The sequence below is a fragment of the Chrysemys picta genome, chromosome 9, assembly GCF_011386835.1.
Source record: "Chrysemys picta bellii isolate R12L10 chromosome 9, ASM1138683v2, whole genome shotgun sequence".
Taxonomy (NCBI): Eukaryota; Metazoa; Chordata; order Testudines; family Emydidae; genus Chrysemys; species Chrysemys picta.
In genome coordinates, this window is record NC_088799.1 from 62,475,309 (window position 1) to 62,494,190 (window position 18,882).

General features: G+C 44.6%; 1 protein-coding gene across 2 annotated transcripts; it reads right to left on the reverse strand.

The window, feature by feature from the left end:
* Positions 1 to 1,997: 1,997 nt before the first annotated feature.
* Positions 1,998 to 18,825, reverse strand: LOC135973380 (uncharacterized). Of its 2 annotated transcripts, none has more exons than XM_065556378.1 (11): positions 18,546 to 18,825; positions 13,628 to 13,791; positions 11,647 to 13,101; positions 10,523 to 10,615; positions 9,011 to 9,115; positions 8,554 to 8,663; positions 7,619 to 7,813; positions 6,016 to 6,178; positions 4,972 to 5,137; positions 4,691 to 4,785; positions 1,998 to 4,028 (listed from the first exon to the last, which is right to left on the reverse strand). In XM_065556378.1, the coding sequence occupies exons 1-11, from the start codon at positions 18,596 to 18,598 to the stop codon at positions 3,943 to 3,945; spliced, it is 2,685 nt and encodes an 894-aa protein (XP_065412450.1). In that variant the 5' UTR covers positions 18,599 to 18,825; the 3' UTR covers positions 1,998 to 3,942. The 2 variants fall into 2 exon arrangements, with proteins under 2 accessions (XP_065412450.1, XP_065412452.1); XM_065556380.1 differs by having other exon boundaries at positions 13,628 to 13,795.
* Positions 18,826 to 18,882: the final 57 nt, after the last annotated feature.

Sequence of the window (18,882 nt, forward strand, 5' to 3'; positions counted from 1 at the left end):
AGGGAAAGAATGGCTCTTTGACTGTGTCCCACCGTGCCAGCTAGCAGAGCTAATCAGCATGGGGGAGGAGACCTCACAACTTGCTGTGTTATAAGCCACCCGCCTATTGCTCACAACTCCCTCGGAGTCCTGGGAGTAGGAGGGAAGCTGTGCCCATGTATCATCTCGGAGGTCCCTGCCCTGAGAGAAGAGTGGTCAGGAAAGCCAAAGCAACAGAGAGGGGAAAGGGCCTTTTGGGTGTGGTTGGCTTGTCTACTCGTGGCTGGTGAGGGAGGAGGAACAGGAAATGTTAATTTTAGCCACCGGAGCTGGCTTGAACCAGCAAACCCCAGAGTGGCTTGGAATTCCCTGCCACGTCTGCTTTGGGTGCCAGGCAGCAGTGAACGCCCCTGAATGCTGGCAATAACAAAGCGAGCCGGAAGCTTCTGGCTGGCTGGGGGCAGACAGCAGGTCCCTACACACTGCGGGGAACCAGGGGCGGCTCCAAAGGCGAGGGACCAGCAGATCACCCGCAGAAACGCCACTGAATCTGCGTGACCAGCGGACTGCCCGCAGGCATGCTGCCGAAGGCCGCCTGACTGCCGTGCTTGGGGAGGCAAAAAACATAGAGCCGCCCCTGTGGGGAACACCAGGAGCAAACCAAAACCAAGGCCTGAATCTTAGCCAGGAGTCTTGTAGCTGCCTGAGTAAAACAAGAGCTCATCCGCTGGAGCCTGAGGGAATGTTGTTGTTTATGGTGCCTTTTAAGGGCAAACAGAGTTGTGGCCCAAGTCTTGGGATACTTCTATCACAGACAGGAAATTCATCTGGACAACAACACTGGAGCTAAATAGAACTGGAGTAATAATTGTTTACATTTATATAGCACCTTGTATCCTAAAGCCTGGGACAAATTCTTCACTTGGAATCCATGCCGCAAATCAACTAATCAATGCAGGAGCTTTTACAGTGCAGGAGCTCTACAAGGGAGATGGGGAATGGGAGAGAGCAGGGCCTGGGAGGAAGGTGCCCCTGGGGGTTTTCAAGCCAGCAGATGAGGGAGTAACCTGAGCCCCATGGAGAAGAAGTAGTGTGTCCAAGCTCTTTTCCTGATGGACAAGCTCTGCCTGGTTCAAGGGAGTGGGAATGAACAAGAGGGAGGAAAACAAGTGGGGCAGAGGGGCCCAGCCCTTGGGGTGGGGGGAAGTGATCAGCCCCACTCTAGTCCTCTGTGTAATAATGGGGTCATGTACTCCAACATCTCATGATATACCAGGAATTGAAACAAGAGCTGCATATCCCTTCAGGAAGGTGTGATTCCTAACTCCTGCATGGTAGAAAGAATCCATTTCCAGCACTAGATATATGAGCTATTGCTTTGCTCCAGGCTGGAATATTGCCCATCTAGGGCCTTATTTCAGGGGAAAGAAACTTTTTTTTTTAATGGTGCTTTTTTTTGCATTCATGTTTGTTTAGACAGAGAAGTACAAGAACGGTCCTGGCAAGCAGTCCTTTACTAAAGGCTAAGGGCAGTGCATAAGCTGCATTGTCCCAAGACCAGCCACAGGGAAGGAATCACACTATCAGCTTTTGCAAATTTATTGTGAGTCTTGTAATATTTGGTGTTTTCTAAAAGCCCCAGCTCCTGGAGTCACGTGATGAGATGAGAATTTCAACATTTGTTTTTTAACAAGTACATTTCTAGCTTTTGTGCATGCAGAGAAATGCTTGAACACAAGGCCCCCCTGAAGGCTCAGAAACCAGAAGGGAAATAGAAAAATGATTTTTAAGCCTGAAGCCAAGGGCTTTGATCGCTTCTGTGTATTAATTCACCTGTGTCTGGAGTCAGTGTTCAATTTCCCAAGGTGCGAATACATCATCTGCTATAAGTCCTTTTCAAGGAACGTATCTGCTTATTCATTGTCTTTGCTCCCAGTTTCAGCCATGGGAATCATATGACTTTTAAAAGATGAAACCCCCCCCCCCATAAAGATCAATTAAACTGAAATAACATTTCCTTTGGATTTTTATTTAGATTTAGATTTCCAATAGATTTTATTGAACAGAATCTGGTTGCCTTAAATAATACAGGCTTTAGATGCTATGGAAACAAATACAGCAATATACATTAAATACACAGGCCAACGTATACACAAAATATAGGCAGTCTGGGAATGCACACAATAAAACTATAGTGCCTGATCCTGCAGGCGCTCTGCTTGTGAATTCCCATCAATTTCAGGTCCTGAAGAGGTTAAAATAATAAATAACAGGGAAGAGAGACATCAAGGAGCATAGCAGACAGAGGAAAGGTGAGCTTCCAAGTGAGATTAGAATACACATGTGCAGTGCCGAGTGTGGTGGGGCTCTGATCTGTTTAAGACTCTAGCTGGTACCCCAGTAGCAATGTGAAGGGAAGTTTTGGTTGCCTGCTCTTTGGGCAGAGACTGTCTTTCTGCATAGAGTCTGCCCTAATGAGGCCCTGATCCCGCATGGGGCTCTAGGTGTGAATGTCATAGCAATAATAAAGGGGATGAGTCAGGAGTCAGAGAGCTAACGTGGTCTGTTCTAGATGGCAACGCTTGTAGAGAAGGTAGTGCGCTCATCCCACCAGCAGTGAGACTGTCTTTCTGCATAGAGTCTGCCCTAATGAGGCCCTGATCCCGCATGGGGCTCTAGGTGTGAATGTCATAGCAATAATAAAGGGGATGAGTCAGGAGTCAGAGAGCTAACGTGGTCTGTTCTAGATGGCAACGCTTGTAGAGAAGGTAGTGCGCTCATCCCACCAGCAGTGAGACTGTGTGACAGAGCAGAGAGGAAGCCTGTGCTCTGAAGGCGAGCTGGTGAGCAGAGAGAGTCCATAGCACAGACTGGAATAAAATCATGGATGGTTTAAAAACAAGGGAGGCAAATCTGAACTAAGCACCCAAATATACTTATGAAAGATGGGGGCGGGGGAGGAGGAGGGAAGGGGATGTGATTTAAGGACTGTACCTAGGACCTGAATCTCCGTTGCACATTTGCAATCATTTCCACTAGTGCAAAGTGGGTCCAAAACACTACCTCTCTGATCTGATAGCATTTTATATCCGTTCTGCATTGATGTCAACGCTCACACAAGGTGCAGGGCAATGGAGAACCAGTGAATTAAGCTCAGCTGAATTAAGGCCACTTTTATTCTAATAAGAATGTCCATACAGATGTTTAATGTAGTTAATTATACATGTTAAATTCATACTTCTAGTTAATTTGGATTAACTTTCCAGAGTGTCCCTATATAACATATATAAATGAAACATAATATTGACATTTCCAATAGGAATTATATTTTTGCGTTTCAACAGTTCCAAACTGAATTTCTTTTTGGAATGTTTCATTCTGTGGACATTTTCAACACTTTGTCCCATTTTGGGATCAAACAAATGTTGAAATATCAGAATTTCCTGTGGGATGGCAACTTTGGTTTCCAACAAGCTCTAAGGCGTGCGGCCCTAGAAAAGAATCACCTCTAGAAACAGAGATACAATGAAGGCTCCTATGTTTGTGAATTACACAAATCTCTGATGCACCATAATTGCATCTGAATTTCTCAGATAAGACTCTCTGCTTCAGTACGTTCACCTCTGCAAGTCATATTGGGCTGTTCTTGTTGATTACCCACTTTTCATCCTGGCATCTCAAAGCACTTTATGAATTAGACCTCATGTAATCTGTGTGAGATGCTGGGGATGAGTTTTATTTCACAAGTAGGTAAATGGATGATCAGAGAAGCTGTGATTTTTCCCAAGGTCCCTCAGTGATTCAGTGTGGGATCTGGAAGGCAACATATAGCGATGCACTTGAACATTGTAGGAGCAAATGTGGGATAATTGAATCAGATCTTTCAAACAAGGATTGGCCCCCTTAGCCTTGGTGTAAGGAGAGTGCATCTTGCTCTTTGTTCAGTGAGATTTTCTTTCAACTTCATGCTGCTCCGTTCTTCACCCTTTCAAATATCTGCCGCACCTTGGCTGCTGGCACACAGCCTTCTCTCAGGATGGTGATGCCACCTAGGGAGGAAGCACCAGAAAATTAGGTGAGTTGCTGATCCCTGAGTCACAGAAGCAGGGAAAGGAAATGGGGCCATGCAGGAAAGCATGCTTGAGACAGCACCACAAGGGTCATTAGGGCCAAGTTTTCTCAAAGACCCCCCCAATAGGCCAAATAATTGAAAAGCCCATGAGGATCTGGCACTGACCCAGGAGCAAGATGGCTCCTCTAGAAAACTAGCAGCCCCTCACACCATACAAACACATTGGGTCAACCCTTAGTCAGGGGACACAGCACCTCCCACTGAACCACCCCTTCCGTCTAGACTTCAGTTTTTCATTAGCAGTGACACAGCCCAGCTCTTTTTCTAAGAGCTAGCAAAGTGCTATGTCCTTGTGGCCTGAAGCTCTTATAAGTTCTACCATTACTCCAATGGCCTGGAAAGGGACGTGTTCCTCAGGCCCCAGAAAAACTAGCTCTATACTTGAAACACTGTTCCTTTTATAAGCCTTAAGTTTCATGTGGCCCATTGTTTCTACCTTCCATCTCTTGCGCTGTGATCCTTTTTTAATGGGCTGGTGAAAGTACAGAGCTTGAGAGCCATTTCTCTCTGAACACTGTTCTGAGTGGTTGAGGCTAATGGCGGCAGCTGAAGAAAAAACGAGGTGGCTCTAAAACTCACCTTCATCGATCTTTGTGCAGTTGACCACTGTGGATGCCACCACCTCGTTGGATTCCCCATCACAGAGAACCCCCTCTAGCTTGTGGCCAAGACGCCTGGTGAGGAAAAAAGGAGAGAAAATACAAACCGATTCATACTGTCTTAGGGTGAGATTCACCCCTCTGCACAGGGCCAACTCAAGGCTTAAGGCCTATGGCTATAAGCACTTTCTACATCTTTCCTGTCTGCTATAGAAATGTCAGCTACTATTGTAGCCCTTGATTAATCGACAGGATACTCACGAGATGACCATGTCGTGGTGGGTGCTGTCAGTCTCTCCACTGGGATTAGCAGAGGTGATGGCCAAGGGGCCCGTCATGTCTATGAGATGGACGGTGATGGTTTGGTCAGGCACTCTGATCATTATGCTGTCTTTGGTCCCGACTCGGTCATAGCCTGCTCCAACCCCTTGTCAGAGAAACAGACTGAGTTTGCAAATAAGAGTTTGGTGCAGTACATTGTGCATCATTATACAATGCATCATATCTATTTGATCAAAGTTTGCAAGTCCCCAATACCACAGGTATCTTTGTTCAAGTTAACAACTGTGAATTGCTGAGGATTAGTATCAACATAGAGCAGAAATGGCCGATGGTGACTTTGTAAATATGAGGAAAGAATTTGTGAAATAAAACATAAGACAAAAAGCCAGATCTTCAGCAGTTGTAAGCTAGCATGGCTCAGCTGAACTGAGCACAACAGTGCTAACTTCCAGCAGCTGAGGATCTGGCCCCAAATAGTTAGCTATTCTTTATTTCAAATAATCCCCTGAAGCATCTTTAAACAAGGTCAGACTGTGACTCATGCTGCTGACAGAAATGTGATTTTAAAATATCTTGGGTGTGGCATCTCGCTGAACTCTAAAAGAGTTGGGTTGGAAAACAGGAGTATGAAATGCCCCATAAAAGTGTCCACTTGGTCTTCCTATATTTCCGAACCACATATTGGAGCCATTGTCTTGGGGTCAGTAGCTGTAAGCAAGAGCAGTGGGGTGAGAGCCCCAGGTACACTGAACCTTCCTAAAAAGGTCAATGCTGAGGCTGATTTGGCTCCTGATGTTGTGACCCTCATCGACCCACTCCACCTACATGTGGTGAAGCTCCAGCTAAACATTTTAGGAAGAGGAATGAGAGCAGCACTGGAGATGCCTTAACTTTGCCAGGGGCTGCAATGGATGGAATACTCTCAAGTCATTGCCCAGGGGGAGATGTGAACTTTGAAGATGCAAAGCCAGAGACCTGGGAAAGGAAAGAAGCAATAAGAGAGAAGATGCCCAATATACTCACCTAACTTCTTCAGCCATTCTCCTTTCTTGATGATGCAGCCAATGCCTCCAGGGTAAACATTCTCCATAAACTCCCAAAGCAGAGGGCTGAAGGGGGGAGCAGCAGCTCGCAACTGGTCCAGGTTTGAAATGAAGATGCAGATGGGCTTCTCTTGAGGCCTGTCCTGTGAAAACCAAAAAGAGGAGGAGCTGGAAGATGTTTTAAGAAAAATGTAAAGAGAGTGAAAATCTCTGCAAAGTGCACCCCTGCAGTCAAACACCAACCTGCTGAGTCCTGCATTGCAGCCACCACTCCCAGGAACAGTGGGTTCCAGTATGCAATGCACCATCCTGATACTCAGAGCATGAGGGACAATTGCATGCTGGAACTTGTGTCCTTGCTGGGTTTAATACATGGATATTAAAAAGGAGAGAGAGGTGTAACCTGCCCTATTTTGTGCATATTAGGTGCAGATTTCAGGCTCTGGATGAGTTATCTTTATGGCCCTGAGTTGGATAAAGATGGGAAATCCCCTGCTCTAGACCCAACTAGCATAGTATAAAATAACCTTCCTGTAGTCATCAAGCAAATTCTTAACAGTTTGTATCCAGGACCATGATTTTCTTCTCACTTACACTGGTGTAAATCAGCTATAATGACACTGAGTCCCACTAGTTCTCATAAACAAATCTGCACCTGGAAACCTGTTTGGTTCAATTCCCTGATGCTCTGACCTACACACGTGAGAAAAACTCTGTGGCATTAGCAAGTACTAGTTACACCTCCCAGTCTTCACAACCTGCCTTGATGTATATCATAGATCAGACTGTGGTGAAGGAGAAAAGAAAGACAACACACACTGGAGCACTCAGTTCTTGAATTACATCACTTTTGGTGAAGCCAGGTGACTAACCCAGTAGGAATGTATTTACATTCTATTTATACTACCCATTGACTGCAAGAGCTTAGACTTGGCACTGAATGAAGAAATATAAAGAGAGCCTGTGTTATTGACACTTATTCTAGATGTCTGGTTAGAGAGCCTATAACTCCTGTTTTTCTGGGCTAGCCAAGGAAGTGCCTTATGGAGAACAGACGGGGAGGCAAACACTATTAGAGATGGGCTTAAGCTGCAAAGTTTGGATCTGGATCAAGTGTATTGAATTTTTCCAAAATTTTGGGATGTTAAGAACTGGGATTCTGGCTCAGCCCTTTATAGAGGAAGAGGATGAATTCATATTTGGACCCAGATGTCACATATTTCAGGGCTGTTTGGATTCAAGCATTAGCTTTGGGCCCATCTCTGTTTACCAGATAAACTAGAGTGAAGCAGCTCTTAGCTGACTAGATTCTGCTCTCAGTACACAGCTGTGTGTATAGAGTAAGTCCATGGAAGTCAATGAGTTAATCCTGTTTGACAGTGTTGTAACTAAAAGCCAAATATGACTCATGGATTTCTGTTATGCTTATTTACGAACTTCATAGTAAAAATACACTGTTCAGCTAGACTCCAAACTGACAGACTGAGGGGCATGCTGTTCACACATCTGTACAGGTCTGGCTGGTTTACAGATAGATACAAAAGTTCTAGGTAGAAAGGCAGCAGCCAATATTGTGTTGACACCTTGATTCTGTAGATTTTCTCAATAGCTTCTGGCTGTTTGCAAGAAGCTGCCAGAGCATACACCGTGTCCGTAGGTACTCCACACACTGCACCTTCATTCAGCAAGTTTGCAATGCTCCTCAGGCTGCTGGTTCGATGGGAGCTGGGGCAGAAACAGGGTGGAGGATCTTTAGTGTCCTCCTTAGGCATCTCAACCTGGAAGTGGTCAGGGAAACAACAAATGCACAACTCTATGAACATGCTAACACATTAAATCCAGTATCCCATGCTGTGGCCAGAGGATGTGACTGCTATACAAAATTGTCCTACAGAAATGGCCAAGGAAAGTCCTATATGATTCCCACAGATATTCGTTGAAGGGTTGTGTTTCAAGAGCTTTCTTACTAGTCTAAACATAAAGAAACAACCAACCTGCCTGACAGAAATGCAGTTCCTCAGGAAGGAAGGATCTGAACCACCCAATCCATCAACTCTAATTACATGTGACAGCCTTGGTCATGCCTACAATACTGTAAAGGATATTTAAAGCTAACAGAGACAATGGAAGACTCTGGGAAGAGACTCAACATCCCAATTTAAGATGCTTTTCATTCCCCAAAAGTTTGTGGCATCCTACATTCCTTAAAGCTGTTAAACTCCTGGATTGTGGTCCACTGGTTCTACTAAGTCCTGGAGTCCTGGGATTGGAGTCTGAGGGGGTGGGAACTACACTGCCTCTCCTCTCTCCATGTTTCCAGTCCCTTTATTTGTGAAGGACAAAAGCTTATTTTCAGTCCATAGCCCACTACAGCATGGCAATGCTACAGCTGTAGTGAGTTAGGTGTCCAAATCCCATTGGAATTCATTAGGCTGTTTTGATGATCTCAGGATAACTGTTTATTTAGTATACCCATAATGGAGAGTGAGCTCATTATACCATGCAGCTGGACTCTTACCCTGAAGAGAGGGGGTCCCATCATTATGAGGTCTTTGCCAAATATGCAGTTTGCTAGTGATGCCGTTGCTCCATAGATGCAGATGGCACCGAAGATAGACAGCATCACAACTAGAAAAACAGAAGACCCAAGATGGGAGGTGGGGAAGGGATCAGGTTCTGCCTTTTCCTTGGAGGAATCTTGTTTCGTGTGTGGCAGCTTCATATAATTGCAAATTAATCTGTTTTTTATTCTCCCATGCAAAATTGCATTGGCAACATGTGGAAATCAAAGCATGTCACATTCTTGCAAGCTTGAATTATTTTACAGCATTAACCATTTGTTTCCCATTGAGAATGCACAGCAATTTCCTGCTTCTTTTTCATTCTGAACACGCTCAGAACACTTTCCCCACCTAGACACAGTGTGTTGTGTTCCTTAAATTAGGAATGATCTGCAACTTCTCACCCAGACTTACTCTCAAGGGGCACTGGGAGGTGTTCCACCGTAAACAGCAGAAAACAAATGATCAAAACCTCCATCACAAAGGTCAGGCAAAGGAGCACCAGGTTCGAATAGGAAGCTGCGAAAAGAGAAGCAGGAGAGAACATGGCCCATGTCATGGAAAGGTCTGCAAAGATATTACAGTAACATGCACAATTCTTAACTCAAAGTAATCCAATCAGAGGGCAGCAAACCTAGGACCGCATTTATCAACATTTATACATTTATCAACCTTACCTTTGGTGGGGGAAGAGGAGTTCTGGCTCCAGTTTAGTTAAGCCTCAGGTTTTGAAAGCAATGCTACCAAACCCACAATCTCTCATTTTTATTGTGCCTCACATGGAAACATGTTTAATGGCCATAAACTGATTTACAGCAGCTGGCCATGAAGTTGGAGTGGAGTTACACAAGAGAAATTTGGCTCTGTCTAGCATGTCAACCTTATTTGAACCTTATCTCTTGAAATGATATTTGGTTCACGTGACTTTCCCTTCTGGATCCTTCAGAGAGGCTTACTCCTTTGTAACCAAGAACTTCCACTCCATGGGCACGGACTAGGAGGCACTGGGCCTAATGGCTAAAGTATTTGCCTAGAAGTCAAGAGACCTGAGTTCTAAGCCTGGCTCTGCTGCTGTTGTGAACTAGGACAAGTTACTTTGCTTCTGTGTTACCTCTTCCACCCTTTGTCTCTTATCTATTTAGAATGAAAGATCTTTGAGTCAAAGGCCTTGGCTACACTTGCAGCTGTACAGCGCTGTGAGGTAAACCTGTCTTCGTACAGCTGAGTAGGGGAAAAGCGCTGCAGTCTGTCCAGACTGACAGCTGCCAGCGCAGTGGTGTGGCCACACTTGCAACATTTGCAGCTGTGTTGGGAGCGGTGCATTATGGGCAGCCATCCCAGCATTCATGTGGCTGCAACGTGCTTTTCAAAATGGGGGGGTGAGGTGGATTGTGACAGGGAGTGTTGGGGGGAGAGAGAGTGCTTTTTGGAGCATGTCAGCTCTCTATTTTGCAAGTTCCGAACTCCTGGCCCCCTGCTCATTCGTTTACTTACTCAAAGCAAGCTGCAAATTGTTTGCTTTTCTCTGCGGTACGAGCTTTGAAACCGGCACTTCCGCATTCCTGCAGCCGGTCACAACAATGGAGAGGATTGGCCACTTGACAAGGTGATTAGTACAGCGCTGCAAGCATTTACACTCACACCTGTGAGTCATAGCCACTCTGCTGCAGCTGTTATTCCTCTCGGAGATGTGGAGTACCTGCAGCGGTGTACCCAGGGAGATACAGCACTGCAAGTGCCCTGCCAGTGTGTACGGGGAGTGAGTTACAGCACTGGGGGAGGCTTTACAGCGCTGTAACTTGCAAGTGTAGCCAAGGCCAGAGTCTGTATATTTGTATAGCAGCTAGCATAATGGGGCCCCTGCTGAGACTGAGGCATGTAGGTGCTAACCTAAAACAAATAATCCATGAGTGTAGTAAGACTTACCTATAACCATTAAAAAGACATTGACTACCAAAAAGGCTACGGATCCTGCTGTGAATCCTCCATCACTCGCAGCATCAATGTTCAGTAAGTGACCTGAAATAGCACCAGGAAACTTGGTTGTGAGCAAGTACAGTGGAACACCAGAACAGGGGGAAATTGTAATCTGAATTAGTGTATGGTGACCTCTTTAAAGAAACACAAAGGATGAAAATATATCTGAGGTGAAAAGCATTTGGGGTGTAATATCTTTAACGCAGAGGCAGTACCTGGTGATTCTGTGACAATGAGCCAGAAGGCTAAGAAAGCCACTTTATTTTACCTGCCCTTTGTAAAAAGTGAGGCAAGGGTGGATGAGGTAATATCTTTTATTGGACCAACTTCTCTTGGTGAGAGAGACAAGCCTTAGTGAATTGCTGTTCTCAGAAGGGTTGGGAGATAAAAATACAAAATCCATAGTTCATTCTTGGAGCAATTCAGCTTTTCCCCATACTCCCTATGGGTCTCAGCCAGCTCCAGATAAGCCATTGGCTTTAATGGGAGTTGGGGTGGACATTATATGAGCATGCTGCTAACTTTGAGCTACAAAATGGAATTTTGGTTCCGAAGGTCACTTATCATTAGCGCTGTTTTGGTGACAGTAGCTAAGTGTATTGAATATCGGAAGATTTTTGAAGCATAAGCTTGGAGTTTTTCCTGGTGCCTGAATCAAAGTTTTATAAGGTCTTATTTTAGGAGAGTCAGATTGCTGACTCAAAAATCATTAGGGGTGAGATCCTGGCTGCACTGAAGTCAAAGGCAAAACTCAGTTGAGTTCACTGGGACCAGGATTTCACCATAGAATTCTGAAGTTGTCAGAACATGAAGTAATTGGACCAACTGCTGCTGTGGTCATTTCTGTGGACACAAATCAGAACACTTCTCGTGTTATCACTTTCTTGCCTCTTTGCAATGGTTTGGGTAGGAATGAATCTCCTGGCTGAATGGACAAGTTATAGGAATGCTTCTGGTTCAAGACAGTTGCTAGTGTAAAGAAGACATGAAAATTACATTCCACTTGGCAGGTTGCTTCTTAAAAGTATTGGCATGGTCTGAATAAGCAAAAGATAAGTAAGAAATTTTGTTACCTGCAAACCGGAGCCAGGTCCACGTTGCCCAGATAGCAGCATAGCAGAATGGAAGAACGGACCCAAATCTTCTCCCTCTTTGGACCTGGATCCTACACACATACAGCTGAAATATGGCTCCTGGGATTAGCACGGAGGGAATAGAGAGATGCTGTCTGATGGGGTCATTTAAAGTACCCTGGATGGCAGAGAGTGCAGCCAAGCCATTGCAGATGTAGAACAAGGCATCAGGGACCTCGCAGATGGTGGCCCCTGGGATATTCTTAGACTTCATGAGGTAGCTTTTGACACTCATCAGTACACTCTGGAGCACTGAGCTGGACATAACTTGGGCACCAACAGGGATCAGCGCCTTTTCACCTATTGAGTTAATGAGGCTTGCAAAAGTGGTGTAGAGCGAGATAGCCGTGTAAAGGCTGCAGGAAACCCCAAAGAACTCATAAGCGCCTCTAATTGGAATCTGGTGGATGGTGGAGATAGTGAGAAGAATGAAAGCAGCATTTTGCAGCACCTCTAGAACATCTTTATTGAAGGCCATCAGGAACAGCATGCAAGCGGTGGCCAGGAAGAACCAGTCTCCAATCATTCCCATCCTGCTTTGCTGCACATTGTCTATGCTGATGAAGACAGTCAGCGTGAACTCTTCCCAAGACATCACCAGCCAGTACAGACTGTGGACGCCAAACTTGGTGGTATAATAAACATCGTCTCGCAAGTAGCTGTAGAAGCTGGAGAAGAGCTGGCAGATGGAGATGATGCTAACCCATATGGCTCCTACGTAGAAGGTCTTCATGTACCCAAAAGCATAGAAGGCAAATATGAAGGGGGAAATGGTGTCACATAAATGGTTTAGGGCCATTGGCTCAGCATACTTTGTGTTCTTTTTCTTCTCCTCCCCAATAGTCTTGGAAGAGCCACTGTTACCTGAGCCCAGCAGCAAGACGTTGAAGAGGGGGTTCCCGAAGCCCGGCAGAACATACCTTTGGGTGATGCCTTTGAAAAGGAGAGCTACTGCTCCATACAGCCCACAGACAACAATGACCAGCTCGAGGACCCCTGACACAACCAGCGCCCACTGGCCAAACAGCCCCACCGCTTCGAACACCAGGGTGAGGGTGATGGCCCCGAACACGAAGGGCATGATGTAGTTCACAGTGGCTGAGCAGAAGGAGAGGATAAATGAAATGAAAATATAAGCCACCAACCCAGCAACAGCACTCTCACTGGTGGAGGGCTGGGCTGCATCAGTGGGGAGGAGATAAGTGGCATTTTCTGAGGCTAATGTTGTGTTGTTTAAGGGGGGATATGCCCCTGAAATGACCCGGGTGGCCCCATAACTGCTCCACAGAGCTGCAAATGCCAGAAAGGCTGTGCCACCCAAGTGGTCATACTTCCGGAAGGCGAGGAACCCAGCCAAGAGTTGAGACAGGCCTCCAATCAGAATGAGGTGGACCCCTAAGAGAGGCAAACAAAATGACACAGAAGTGTCATTAGCAAATAAACAATCAACAGGTGATTTGCACAATGAAACACTGTTGCCAAATATACATGAGCTAGCTAGAGTGATGCACGTATTACTACTGGTCCTGTATCTTTGGCAACTGGTTTTCTGAAACCCCTCTTCCTATCTTAACGATGAGTCTCTAAATTGAACTCTGGTGCAATGCTCCTGCCTCCCTCCCCCCCCCCCAGTACAATCAGCCCAAGTTCCATTGTGGGTTAGTGCACACAGCTAAGCAGAAGATGGGAAGGCACTGGCTGGTACAGCAAGGATTTAATCTGGAGGGCACAGCTGCCCAGGAAGATGGGGGACATTCTTCTAGAGCGTGTGTATAACCTGTGTACTTCAATCTACATACGTCTGGGCTCAACTCTTGTGTATCCCCCCAGCAGAAAGAATTCACCTATAGCCTTTCTTGCAAGACTAAGGCCAATTGGACTGCGATCCATTGTTCCAGAAGAGAGCCCATCCCCTACTCACCTGCCAGGATGTTTTCTACTCCCTCAGGTCTGATGTTGGTGTGAGCAAAGGAAAAGTTCTGCAGGCACACGAGGAAAGCGCTGATCACATTCGAGAGGAGCCCCAGCACCGATGGCTCGCTGTAGAACACGGCCGCAAAACCCTCCGTGCTCGCCATGACCTGTCTTCCTTCCAGACAAAACAATGGCTAATGTCAACAAGTCATATCACTAATCAATCTGTGTGTGTGTGTGTGCGCGCATATATGATAATGTGCTTGCCCTTTTTGCCTACGTGGCTGGCCAATATTTGGGGCCTTAGTGGGTTGTTTCCTGGAGAAGAAATTGATGATACAAGTCAGGTATTTCTGTGATGCAATCACAGAGAAGGTATATAAAGTCCTGTTTCCCTGAATACAGTAGAAATAAACAGCTATGGCAGTTTCCTTGCTCAAGCCTGCCTTTTCAAGTCTGTGCCCCCAGAAGCTGGGTCTCTCTGCTCTCTCTCAGGGCTATGCTCACCACTGCTTCTCTCATGGTCTGCTGGCTGTCTCTTGGCTTTATGACTCTCATACACACTTTATACCAAGCAATCTCCTAGACCCTGCATTTGTAACCAGTCTCAGGGAAACCCTTCAGAGAATATGGCTTAGTCCAGCTCTGACTTTGCAATGCCACCCATTGCTTTGGGCAGTAGCGTCTATCCTACTACTAGCTATCTTATTCCATAAGTGGGCTTAATTGTTCCTTCCATTTAGCCTGAAAGAAGCGTGGTTACCACACCCATCAGGTTTAACCAGGTCTGTGGTTATGTATAGATCAAACACCCACTTGAGGGCAGCCATTAACCACTTCCAGGAGAGCAATGTAATATTTGTCAAAATGAGCCACTATTTCAGCTCCGGAGAAATTTTGAAGTCAGGTCAAAGGAAAAATCCTGGTTCAGTCTTAACTGGGGAGCAAAGCACTTTGGAAAAGTAGCTCATCTATTCAGGAGTTTAAATCAAGATTTAGGAGCCTAAAATTAGAGTTCTATTTTTGAAAATCGTTGCCTTAATCTCTCTGTATCTCAGTCCCTCACCTTTAAAATGGGGCTTTTACTCCCTTGCCTCCTGGGGCATTGAGGATAACACCATTAAAGCTTGGTAGTCGCTCAGGCCCAGATCCTCAAAGGTATTTTGGTGCCTAACTCCCATGAAGTTCACTGAGAGTTTGGTGCCGAAATACCTTTGGATCTGGGCCCCAGATATTATAGTGATGGAGGTCACAGAAATAACTTGATCAGTATGTGTCATCAGTCTGACACGATGTAACCCAATCCTGTTTTACAAATAACAGGAAGCTTTCCTGGAAGTATTTTTGGGAAGCAAGATCAAAGCAATACAGAATCCTCTTTGAGAACAGGAGCGGCTGGGTTTGGTGGTTGTACAGCACCTAGCACAATGGGGTCCTGGTACATGACTGCAACTCCTAGTTGTTACTACAATATAAATAATTATAATCCCCATGCAGTTCAGAGCTTCTTGGTTCTAACACTGTCTCAATCCTACAGAGAGACCCTCTTCATTCCCTTGATTATCGATTCCTCTTGTCTTGACTGTTATAGTCATGATAAACCCATCATGAGTGAGCTGGGGCTGAGAGTTAAATTCTCATTCTGAGCTGTGAGCTTACAATAACTTATACAGTGCTAGTGTCTCTGTCTTTCCCCGCGCCCCCTGCCCCTTTCAGCTGGAATTTCCCAGCTTCTGGTGAGTAACGGTTATATTTCAAACCCAGAATTTCCATTCACCTGCACGTCTCAGTCTCATGAACAGGAGTTTGTTCTGTGGAGGTTTCCTCAGGACACAAAGCCTAAAATAAAATCCCCCACTTTTTAAAAATTATTATTGTTTTTAAAGCAGTAAGTGACCTTAAGGAGCTGGCAGTGGGAGAGGTGGATGGTATCCCGTTCCCAACCACTTCCAAAAATGCCTCTTGGAAATAATGCAAAGAAAGCACAGCTGCTATTGATACAAGAAGAGAAAATAGCATATGGCTGATGCTTCTCTAGGGCAAGGAACAAGCAGGGAAAATTGAATGACTTTAGGCTCCCCTTTGGCCCCAATTCAGCAAAGGTACCCAATTCAGCATATGCCTAACTTTAAATGTGTGAGTATCTCTACTTCCTGAACTGACGCCTCAGTGCTATTGCAAAGATTGGAACCCTGGCTTAGTGCACTGCACAAAAACCTCATTTTTCTTCCCTCTCACACACATTATAAGGGCTCGTATTTTCACAAAATCAGGGAACTAAGTACAGATGGACCAGCCTAGAAGCAATAAACACTGCACAGATCTTTACCTAAAACTCTGACTCAAATCTGCACCCAAAACTTTCATGAAGTTTGAAAAAAAACCAAAAACCTTGGTTAACATTTTAAAAATAGCTCCTTCCCTCCCCCCTTTTTGCCCTTTTATGACCTTGTAATCATTCTGTTAATTATTTAATTATAAGAAAGATTAGACCTCTGCATGAGTGTACTCTTATAACAGAAAGCATTTCAAGGTCCCATTTCAAGAAAGCATCTCGGTTCAGGAAGATTGCTTACACACATGCTTAACCTTAAGCAGGTGCTTAGATGCTGCCCTGAATTGGGATTGAATGGTACATCTACACTGCAGCTGGGAGTGTGCTTCCCAGCTCAGGTAGACAGGCATGTGCTAGCTCTGCCTGAGCTAGCATCCTAAAAAGAACAACATAGCCAGAGGTAGCACAGGCAGTTGCTTGGACTAGCCACCCGAGTACAAACCTACCTGGAGCTGAACCACAGAGTTAGGCTCCTCTAGATGTTTTGGTCTGAAATAGATCAAATTTGGTGGCTTTCCAGGCATGCTGCAAAAGGCATTTGTTGGATAGGATGTCTAGAGAAAGTTGAGGGTATGATAAAGTATGATAAAGGCCCGCTGAGTTCTTGTAGAACTGATTTTAATGCAGCTGAGAGTTAATTTACTGTTTAATGAAAGTTAGGGAGGCCTAGAGCTTGGCAAGTTGTCTTTGTAATTTTTAAATCCAAATAAATAAATAAAAGTTCTTCTCCTCCTCTCTGTTTGTAGTACAGGTGAGAAGAGGATCACAGATGGCTTCTGAGTGGGATAATTTACCAGCTTGTGGGAAGAGGTACCCCAAAGTGTTACTTCAGGTCCCCATGCAAAGGAGTGGAGATGGAAAGGGAGTCGGAGGAGGTACACGGAAATACAGGAAATGGAATCTGCCATTTATGTGTGTATAACAATCCTCTTCATCCCTTTTTCAGGTTCCTAGGGCTCCCCATTTCTACATCCATCTAATGCTGAGAGACCAGCATTAGGTAATAGAGACTAGTCCTACCTCTGCATCACACACCATATGGCATGTTGATATTCACCCAAAGCACTAGACACCGTCTGTCACTCTTTCCATTAGATCATACTGTCCAGGATATAGCATAAAGAAAGACCTGGGCTGGTCTTAGGGGTATGTCAAACAAGTAGCTTCATGGAAACATTAGAGGCACTTGCTGATTCAAAGAATGTCCAGGGTCACTAATCACTGCTCTTCCTTTCATTTAGGACAGCCACTGCCTCTGGCACTTCCTAAGTACCCTGTTTCTCTGCCTGCACATCAGTAGTGCTGATAATATCTCTGCTTGCTTTCTAATGCACCATAGTGAGGATGGGGTTCCCAGAGCATCTCTCCTCTGAGCTAAAGTCGGAAAGTTGCATTTTGTGAGTGAAAACCTCAGCCCCAAACATCCCCAACTTTGAACCCTGATGGGGTTGATATAGTTTAGTTTTCTATAGTGAGGGTATCTTTGGCTTGCAGGCCACATAGCAGCAAGCATCCCCTTTATGCAGTGCATGGGCTACCCAGATCGCCACCTCCCCAGTTAGACAGCCCATACTGTTGTCCCTTAGCTTGCCATCTTTATGATAAGAATCTCCTCTTCCTTCCCCCGTCCTTCTCTATTACATCTCGGCAGCCTCATTTAGTTCAATGGCATTTCACAAATATAACAAAGACGTGTTGCTTGCTGATAAGCCATTGCAAACAGTATCATCCTTGAAGGAAAATGTAATGACACAGGGTCTGCCACCATTACTAGTGAGTGGCACCTTACTGGACTGCACTGAAGAAAATGGGATGCTCAAGAAATATTGTACATCTATGCAAAGATGAATAGAAGAGCATAACATATCATCAGACACATTTTAATTGCAGTGAAATTTTGTTTCACTGTGGGACACTTATCTCCAGTGACTGTTTGCTGCCATTTTATATCATGCCATCATAAAGATAATGACATTTTATAGAGCTATGCAAAGACATGAAATGCAACCATTTCTGGGTAATTACATGACAGGGGTTTAACGGTGCACAGCAACACTATACAACAGTTAAAAAAAGAAGTACGTACGATGACCCAGATCTTCAACTGGTATAAATTAGCATGAAGTCAACCAAGCTACATTGATGTACACTAACTGAGGAGCTGGCCAAGGGTAGATGTTTGATATTGAATTAAAGGTTATCTATGTGTCATACTGTGGAGTTAATCATTGTGTTAAATTAGCACTGTATATATAATAATTTGTTTAATATGAAATTTTCCCATATTCCATTTGCCTCTGGGACCAGTGAAACAAAATTTCATTGACTTGAAGTACAGACATGACTACTTATTAAATAGGAATAAAGTGTTCAAAAATCCACAATAATGTACAACATAAAATAGATTTGACTTCTAGATGAATCTGATGATGAACCTGCAGAGCATCAAAAGATAAAATGGAAGCGCTTATGATGGAAAGAAACAGAATTATGAGACGATGAAGGCAAATAACAAAACAGAAAATAATACAATAAAACCTGCAGCAAAGAATAGCTTATATGAAACCTATGTCTCTCATGCATGAGTTACCTGCAATGAAGATACTTCAGCTGAGTGGCAGCAAACTTGCCTCTACCTATCATTTCCTGGTAAGTAACAGTTTTATAGTCCTCATCAGAGAGTAGGAGGAGTCAGGGAAGATTACTTCACACATTGATACCTTTGGTATTTTAAAAGCTGAGTTTTCCTTGAATTCAGACACTCCTTTATTGTCCTAGCTGTTTTTTTTCTTAGTATTTCCTGAAAAGATAGGGGTTTTCCTTCAATCTACTGGAAAAAAACACAATATGTAGCCCCTACCAGCCCAGCTGCTGATGTCACCAGTCTTGAAATTCATTTGTAGACAAACGCAAAGGCAAAATTCAAA

Excerpts from the sequence above, each read along its gene's own strand:
- LOC135973380 (XM_065556378.1), bottom strand. The coding sequence starts at position 18,598 with ATGATAGGTAGAGGCAAGTTTGCTGCCACTCAGCTGAAGTATCTTCAT. Across the intron at positions 10,616-11,646 it reads GACCTGGCTCCGGTTTGCAG|GTCACTTACTGAACATTGAT; the intron begins GTAACAAAATTT and ends GTGCTATTTCAG. Across the intron at positions 5,138-6,015 it reads AGAATGGCTGAAGAAGTTAG|GGGTTGGAGCAGGCTATGAC; the intron begins GTGAGTATATTG and ends TTCTCTGACAAG.